Below are 8,734 nucleotides of genomic sequence, written 5' to 3'. Positions count from 1 at the left end.
TAATGAGCCAGATGCAGCCCACGTGATTGGGTACAAGAATTGACTGCTCATTAGGTACATTTTTGTCACATATGTGCAGGCCCAATTTATCTTCTTGCCTTGGAAGATGATCAAATTACCTGCCTATAGGCTATAGATGATCAAAATTTCTTAATCCTCTTATTCCATTTATCAGCAGAATTAAATCTAACGAAAATTTACTACACATACTATTCATGTGTATAATATTCATTACAAAGATATAATTTTTATCTAATTTATTATTATTATCTATATAAAATATAAAATGATATATACTATTAATTAATAATAATTCTCATCTAATTCATCTACAATGACGCATAATGATTACGTTGACAATGACGCCTAATGATCAAGCGCTTGTATATAAATATACCTCCATTACTCACTTCTTCAGTTTCAAGGATATGGTCTTCTTTCTTCACATGGTATGCCATCTCCAAGCTTGTTGCTCCACCACCGACCCTGTAACACCGCCTCTTTTCTTTTCCCCAGTACTATTTCGAAGACGACAAACCCAAGACCCTCCTTTTCTTTTCTTTCTCATTATTGTAGAGTTTGCTGATTAAATTGTGCTTCATTGGGATTCAGGTCATGAGGTCGATCGAGAAGTGCTAAGCTTATTTCAGGGAAATTAAAGGAGCTGGTTCCGGTCATTACTTGCTAACTTGGAATTAGTAAGGTTCGTTTTCATTTGTACTCTCTAAAAATAGTTCATGAATGGTGAAATGTCTCATTCGTAGTTGTAGTACTGATGAATTTGTCCATTTTTTTTTTTTTGGAAATCAAAGATCAGTTATATTCCTCAAGCAAACTGTTTACAAAGATTCCTTACAAACAACATGCTCAATACAACTTGGAATACATTCAAGAGAGTATGAATCTTCGATCTACACAATTAAGGGCATCCTTGGCTAGCAAGTGAGCAGCCATATTAACATCCCGCCATATATGTCCAATGCTCCACCCAAGGAAAGACTTCAGGATAGCTTTAGCATCTTCAAGGATTAGACCACCTTGGCTCCAGTCCCTGACTGAGTTCTACATCTGTTGAACCACTTGCAACAAGTCCCCTTCAAGGACAAAGTTTGTAACTCCAGAATCCTCAAGAGTTGGTCTAGCCTCTTTGTGATGGATTGAGGGAGGAGGAAGATGCCCATGGTATATAAGGTAGGGATGGCTTGCAAAACTGACTTGAGTAAAGTCTCTTTTCCTGCTGCTGAGAGGCATGTTGTCTTCCAATTTGTGATCTTTGCCCAAGCTCTATCAATAAGGCTGTGAAAGGCTGCAGTTTTGGCTTTGCCAACCATGGTAGGGAGCCCCAGATATTTTTCAAAGGAGCCTGAAGTCTTGAACCCAGCAATTCTCAAGATTGTTTTCTGGTTTTCAAGTGGGGTGTTTTTGCTAAAGAAGATAGATGATTTTTTCTTGTTTAGTACCTGTCCAGAAACACTTTCATGGATGCCAAGAAGCCTCATCAGGTTGCTCCACTCAAGAGAGTTTGATTTACAGAAAACTAAGCTATCAACTGATGAATTTGTCTTAATTATAAGTAATTTGCATGTTGAGTGTTTATTTTTTATTTTTTAGTTTTGGATATGAGATGCTTTATTGCTGATTAACTATAAATGTCTTAAAAAAATAAATCATATAAAATATATTATTTATATCAACATACGTATGATGGAGTGGGATGCAATCTTGGACATTTTTACATTCTGAAAAGGAAACCAACTTCGTTATCCAAAGTATATATCTAATGCCTCGTGATTTCTTATTTTTCCTATTAATTATCAATTTCTTGCATTATTAAAGTGTATAAAAGCTTATTATATAGAAATGGTTAATAATCTTGGCTTTCTTGCGTAGCTCCTCACATTAATTAGCTAGCAATTAGAAGAAAAAAACATTACTCAATTTAGAAGAAAATAAACTATCATTTCCTATGATCTCTCACGGAAGAAATGAGACATGAAGATAGAGGGTCATGTTTGGTATTTCAAAGAATTAACAATCACTTTATTGTCAATTTTAATTGTTTATTAATAAGAAAACTTCTGTTTTGTTTAGAACGTTGATCATTTAGTCGTGTTTCAAGACGAATCTATATACTTTGTAATCTATATATATATATATATATATAGGATTTGCGCGTTAATAAAAAAATGTTGAATGTGACATCAACTACATGAATGCTTGTGGTTAACATAGGATTTTTTGGAGTACTGATCTGTTGCTTTGCATTGAGGCCTCCCCAGCTACTAATCCCAACTGTGCAGCATACGAAGGCCATCATTGCAATGGATCCTAAAATATATAACGCGGCGGCACAAGGAAACCTGGAGGCCTTGGAACATGATATCTCCGATCCACTAGATGGGTTTCTAACAGTTAATCAAAGTACAATCCTACATATTTGCATTTTAAGTATCCTCGTCGAAGAAAAGTTTCCCGCCACTGGAGGAACCGACCCAGTCTCAGCGGCAAGATTTGTGGAAGATGTACTGAACAGGTGTCCGTCACTTTTATTGAAAGCCAATGCGGAAGGCGATACTCCGTTACATGTGGCGGCAAGGTATGGGCATGCTTCCATAGTCGAAGTCCTGATTAAACATAAAAAATCCCAACATCAAGATCTCGAAAGTGGAGTACAAGTTGATCAAGCTACTACGGAGATGATTGGGAAGCAGAACAACAAGAGAGACACGGCCTTACATGAGGCTGTACGTTACAATTACATTGAAGTGGTAAAACAATTACTAACGGTGGTAGATCCAGAATTTCCTTTTGGTGCTAATGCTGCTGGTGAGACCCCACTTTACTTGGCTGCCAAGGGACGCTTTCCAGATTTGGTGTCAGAAATTATAAACAAATTCATGTCACCAGCTTATGATGGACCCTTGGGTGAAACTGCTTTGCATGCTGCAGCATTTTGGGATGATGAAGGTATTGCCTATTTTATATTTTCCGCGTTGTAGAATATGATTTGGTTAAGAAAATATTTATGTGGTGGTATCGAATATGATATGACATCGAATTCATGAAATTTTATCCTGCATTTGCCTTTTGTACATACAAATTTTATTTCATGAAATTACTAAACACGACTTCCACATTAAATTTTATCCTGCATTCGCCTTTTTCTTTCTCCTAACATCTTTCCATTTAACTTCTTTTAGGAATGACCCAAAACATTTTGGAAAGATACGGAGGCGATCTATGTAAACAAGCAGACCAAAAAGGTTGGACTCCGCTTCACATGGCTGCATACAAGAACAACATTGAGCCAACAAAACTGTTGTTGAAATCTGATGTTGAGGTAGCATATGTGAAAGACGCAGAGGGTAGGACAGCTCTTCACATTGCAGCTTATTGCAACAACAGCTTGGTGACGGAAGTGATTATATCAATGTGTCCGGATTGTGGCGAAGTGGTTGACAATGAAGGCCGCAATGCACTCCATCTCGCCGTGATGATGACCAAGTTGCGGCCAGATGTAGCGCTAATGATCCAAGATAATTCGCCTCTCCGGAATCTTTTGAATCAGAAGGACAACGACGGGAATACACCTCTCCATCTCTATTGCAAATCTGATGGTTACCACAAGCGTGTCCTGACTTCTCCAAGAGTTGACAAAATGGTCTTCAACAAAGAGAACCAGACTGCTTATCAAATCTTAAGAAGTAAAAACTTTCAAACTGGTGATGATCTTAAGGTAACGTAATCTTTTATCATTCTAACTGTACTTTCTCACTCTGAGCACAATATTTACCATTATTTCCCTTCGTTTGGCCCACAGAGTCTCTAAATCAGTGTGAAGAAGAGTTTGAAATAAAATGTCATGTTAATTGCAATCGAGGTAGACATTAGGTTTTGTATATTCAATTTTGCTTTAGTATTGTGTTTTACTTGTTTCGGGGTTATAGGGCATGGGTCCAATTCCAATAGAAACCGGACCCGGGGTTATGTGTACTAGCTAGGTACGTACAATATCGTTATGACACAAATTATAAACCTAGCTAACAACTTTCAAGAACATGTTCCTATAATTCTGGCATACATAACTTGTTTAGTTTCAAAACATATTTGATTTGATATATCTGCTTTATAATGATGAATCTTGGGAATGATAATATTTTTCTATTCATTTCATAACTGCTAAATGTTTTTTTGTAAGATGCATTTAAATATGAAGTTAATTGTCTTTATATATTCTGATTTTTGTCATTATTTTTTACCGAGCCGCCTTGCTTTGTCAAACAAATATTCTTTGAATTTGTTTTCTTTTCTCGCTTTCTTTCAATCTATAGAAATATACTGAATACTCACGATTCAACCCAATAACTATTTTACAGAAGATGAAGAACATTTTTGAAGAAAGAGAAGATTATAGGTTCTTTAACAATGGACGAGTATTAGAAGTTGGGTATGCTGACAATAATATGGAGGAGCTGAAGGGGGAGGATGTGAAGTTGAAGCAGGAGAGGGAGAAACTGATGGAAGAGGAGGGTAAAGCGGCTCAAGTCCATTTGGTTGCTGCTGTACTCATTACAACCGTGACCTTTGCAGCAGGTATTAACATGCCGGGGGGCTTCATTGGTGGAGATGATCATCCACATCCAGGCTCTGCAGTTTTGGAACAAAGTGTTGCTTTCAAAGTATTCATCATTACAAACGCCTTAGCGTTGATGCTATCTTGTTCTGCAGTCTTTATCCACCTATTTATTCCGCTTATGCCTTCTGAAGACTTGTTCAAAACGCGCACACGTTTTCTTCAACTGGCCTTTTGGTTCCTTCTCTCCTCCATGGCACCAATGGTTTTGGCCTTTGTGACAGGTACATATGCTGTGTTGGAGCATTCAAATATTGCCATTCCCACTTGTATTATCTGCTTATCCTTTATTCCCATGCTTCTTTATATATTTCAAAAAATAAGGGGCAATGTCCTATGACTTACCACTATGCAAAGATGTTTATGATCTAATCAATATAATATTAGGAGTACGGAAATTTTTTCTTTTAAGATAAATGTCATTGTATATAGGGTTTAATTGCAAATTTAGTAACAACGCTGCAGCATGCAGAGGCGCCATCATTGCAATGGATCCTAAAATCTATAAAGCGGCAGCGAAAGGCAACCTGGAGGTCTTGGAACATGATATCTCCCATCCACTTGATGGGTTTTTAACAGTTAATCAAAATACAATCCTACATATTTGCATTTTAAGTATCCTTGTTGAGGAAGAGTTTCTTGCCATTGGAGGAACCGACCCAGCCTTAGCGGCAAAATTTGTGAAAGATGTACTGGACAACAACGGGAATACACCTCTCCATCACTATTCCAAGTCTTTTTGGTACCACGAGCGTGTCCTGAATTCTCCAAGAGTTGACAAAATGGTCTTCAACAAAAAGAACCAGAATGCTTATCAAATGATCTTAACAAGTAAAAGCTTTCCAACTGATGATGATGATGATAAGGTAACGTAATCTTTTATCTTTCTTCAAAAAATAAAATTATATACTTAATATGAAGTTAACTGTCTTTATATATTCTAAGTTTAGGCCTTATTTTATACCAAGCAGCCCTGCTTTCTCAAGCAAATATTGTTTGTATTTGTTTTCTATTTTTGCTTTCTTTCAATCTATAGAAAAATACGTACTTTCTTTCAATCTATGGAAAAATATGGAATACTCACAATTCAGTCCAATAAATATTTCACAGAAGAAGATGAGGGCTTTTGTAGAGAGGGAAGATAATGGCCTTTTCCAAGTGCATGATTGACTATTAGAAGTCGGGTATGATGAAATTGAGAAGAAGACACAAGAGACGGAGCGCCAGGAGATGGAGATGGCGGCGAGGAAGAAAATTGGAAGGAAGAAAAAGATGGAAGAGGAGGATAAAGGGGCTCAAGCCCATTTGTAGTTGCTGCACTCATTACTACCGTGACCTTTGCAGCAAGCATTACCATGCCCGGGGGCTTCGTTCGTGGAGATGATCATCCACATCCAGGCTTTGCAGTTTTGGGAAAAAGTGCTGCTTTCAAAGCATTCGTCATTACAAACGCCCTATCGTTGAATTCTCCAAGAGTTGACAAAATGGTCTTTAACAAAGAGAACCAGACTGCTCTTCAAATCTTAAGAAGTAAAAGCTTTCCAACTGTTGATGAAAAGGTAACGTAATCTTTTATCTTTCTTCAAAAATAAAAATTATATACTGAATATTTAGTTTTTTTCAATAAGATATGCTGAGGAATACCGAAACCAAAGGAATTCTTAGAATCATAAAATTAAACAGATTTATGTATCACATCAGATAAAATATAAATCAGTTTGATGTGGTTTAAATTTTAAATTTTAAACTGATTTAAAATTAAAATGAGTTTATCTATTTCATCAATATTATCTAAATATAATAAATTTAAATATAATCAAACCATTTCTAAACGGAAGGGAATAACAACAAATCTAATTAAAAAAGTATTTGAAAATACTTTTTTTTAATAGATTGTTTTTTGGTCTGATGTCGAGTACTCTCTTGCCTCTTGAGATAGTTTATTCATTTTGTCTTAATTTTCTACTGAAACTCGGCTAGCTTAGCTTCGCTTTACAACCTTTGAAGAATATATAAACTTAACAAAATGCCGTTCTGTAATTTTATTTCGGTCTAAAATTATTTTGATAAAAAAATGAAACGAAGTCTTCTTTTTTTTTTTTTCCTCATTGCTTCGTAGAAAGAAAAAAAAATACTTTGTCATTTGTAATAACTATTAATGAAATTTTCTTGGAGAAAAAACTACTCACTGTTTTTAAACTATCAATCGATCTTTTCTTTTTCAATTTCTCCCATATTGAAAATATATACTTTTTTCACTCTTTTGTAAAATTTTTAGGCCATACCTTTTTTTTTTTTTTTTTCTTTAAATAGAGGGAGGACCTCTGTGATTTATTGCAAAGGACCCCCTTTATGGTAGGGGAAAACCATTACAAAGTTCCTATTACACCCAGCAAAGCCAGTACCGAAAGCAGAAACACCAGACAAAAACAACAACAAAACCAATACCGAAAACCAACAAACACTAACAACAACAAAAAAAAAAAAACAACAGCAAAACCATGGCTATACCATCTGAATAGTGGGACACCCATTTTTTTCCAGACGCATGATGCCTCTGAGGAGAGAAGGCAACTCCCAATTGGACCCCCACAACCTACTACTACCTTCCGCCCCCCAACCTTGCCAAATAGTCCGCAGATTTATTCCCTTCCCGGAAAATATGAGAGAAATGAACGGTAAGGCCTTGTGAAATCACCATTACCTCTTCCCAAAAATCCTCAAGGTATCAGTTTGCACATATTTTCTTTCTTAGCCATTGCACTACCAGCAAAATGTCTAACTCAACATCTATATCAATTATGCCCATCTCATTAACCAACCGAAGTCCATGAAGTAGACCCATTAGCTTCGCATAGTTGTTGGTACCGAAGCCATACTTCAATAATCTCAATTGCTATTGAATTCTTGAAAGCAAGCTTTTAGCTTCCATATATCTCAAGTGATTTGTTATATATTTATAACCAACCACAACTTTTATTTTTCGCTTCAAGCACAATATTTACAATTATTTTTCCTTTAGTGTGATGCTTCCTCATAGAAGAAGAGTTTGAAATAAAATGTCATGTTAGATGAAATTGAGGTAGGCATTAAGGGTTTGTAGTATTCAATTTTGCTTTCGTATAGTCATTATTTTATATATTATGTTTTTAGTCATTATTTTATGCTGAGCCACGTTGCTTTCTCAAACTAATAATCTTTGTTTTTTTTTCCTCGCTTTGAATCTATGTAAAAATGCCAAATACTCATGATTCAGCCCAACAAATATTTTACAGAAGATGGTGATGGATTCTCGAAAAGATCAAAAAAATTTTAGGTTCCTTTACTATAGACGAGTATTAGGAGTCAGGTATGATGAAATTGAGAAGAACATGATGCCGCAGGAGGAGGATGGGGAGTCGAAGCAAGAGAGGGAGAAAAAGAGGGAAGAGGAGGGTAAAGCGGCTCAAGCCCATTTGGTTGTTGCTGCACTCATTACAACCGTGACCTTTACTGCGGGCATTACCATGCCCGGGGGCTTTATTGGTGGAGATGATCATCCACATACAAGCTCTGCAGTTTTGGAAAAAAGTGTTGCTTTCAAAGTATTCATCATTATGAGCCCCTAGCATTGATGCTATCTAGTTTTGCTATCTTTATCCACCTATTTATTCTGTTTGTCCATTCTAAATACTACTTAAAAATGCGCACAAGTTGTTATGGTGACAAGCACTTTAGATCATAAATCCTTACTTGTGCATGTACTAAAGAAGAAGGGAAAATATTGGAACAAATAGAGGGCTTTTAAATATGAGGCGAGCTAGGCTTTTGAAAAGGAGTGTGAAAAGGTCTTAAAGGAGGCTTGGAAAGGAAATTAGACCAGTCACATTTCTATGTTATTGTAGAGGACTGGGGTTGCTTTGCAAAGGTGGAGTAAGAAGAGGAAAAGGGTGGGTGATAAAGAGATAGAAGCAAAGTCTAAGTTGTTACAAAGGTTGCAAGCAGAAGAGAGCAGCAGCAATATTGAGGTGATAAGGAGTTTAAAAGAAGAATTGAACCTGTTATTAGAAATGGAAAACACTAAATGGAAACAAAGAGCAAAATGTAATTGGTATAAGCATG

The 8,734-nt window shown here is 36.2% G+C and overlaps 1 protein-coding gene across 11 annotated transcripts; it reads left to right on the top strand.

The window, feature by feature from the left end:
• The first annotated feature begins 422 nt into the window (after positions 1-422).
• Positions 423-8,341, top strand: LOC108981790 (ankyrin-3-like). Of its 11 annotated transcripts, none has more exons than XM_035692048.1 (9): positions 423-449; positions 613-703; positions 818-1,502; positions 2,233-2,967; positions 3,201-3,736; positions 4,377-4,857; positions 5,099-5,499; positions 5,744-6,192; positions 7,890-8,341. In XM_035692048.1, the coding sequence occupies exons 3-8, from the start codon at positions 1,439-1,441 to the stop codon at positions 5,801-5,803; spliced, it is 2,277 nt and encodes a 758-aa protein (XP_035547941.1). In that variant the 5' UTR covers positions 423-449; positions 613-703; positions 818-1,438; the 3' UTR covers positions 5,804-6,192; positions 7,890-8,341. The 11 variants fall into 11 exon arrangements, with proteins under 11 accessions (XP_035547941.1, XP_035547943.1, XP_035547942.1 ...); XM_035692050.1 differs by having other exon boundaries at positions 813-1,502; positions 2,301-2,967; XM_035692049.1 differs by having other exon boundaries at positions 813-1,502; positions 2,280-2,967.
• Positions 8,342-8,734: the final 393 nt, after the last annotated feature.

Source organism: Juglans regia, chromosome 7 (assembly GCF_001411555.2).
Source record: "Juglans regia cultivar Chandler chromosome 7, Walnut 2.0, whole genome shotgun sequence".
Taxonomy (NCBI): Eukaryota; Viridiplantae; Streptophyta; class Magnoliopsida; order Fagales; family Juglandaceae; genus Juglans; species Juglans regia.
Note: the sequence above shows the minus strand (reverse complement) of the source record. Positions and strands in the feature narration are given on the sequence as shown.

What these genes read in the sequence shown, in the direction of transcription:
- LOC108981790 (XM_035692048.1), top strand. Translation starts at nt 1,439, where the DNA reads ATGATTTTTTCTTGTTTAGTACCTGTCCAGAAACACTTTCATGGATGC. An exon ending in AAACTGGTGATGATCTTAAG is followed by an intron (nt 3,737 to 4,376) that starts GTAACGTAATCT and finishes ACTATTTTACAG; the next exon opens with AAGATGAAGAACATTTTTGA. An exon ending in CTGATGATGATGATGATAAG is followed by an intron (nt 5,500 to 5,743) that starts GTAACGTAATCT and finishes AATATTTCACAG; the next exon opens with AAGAAGATGAGGGCTTTTGT.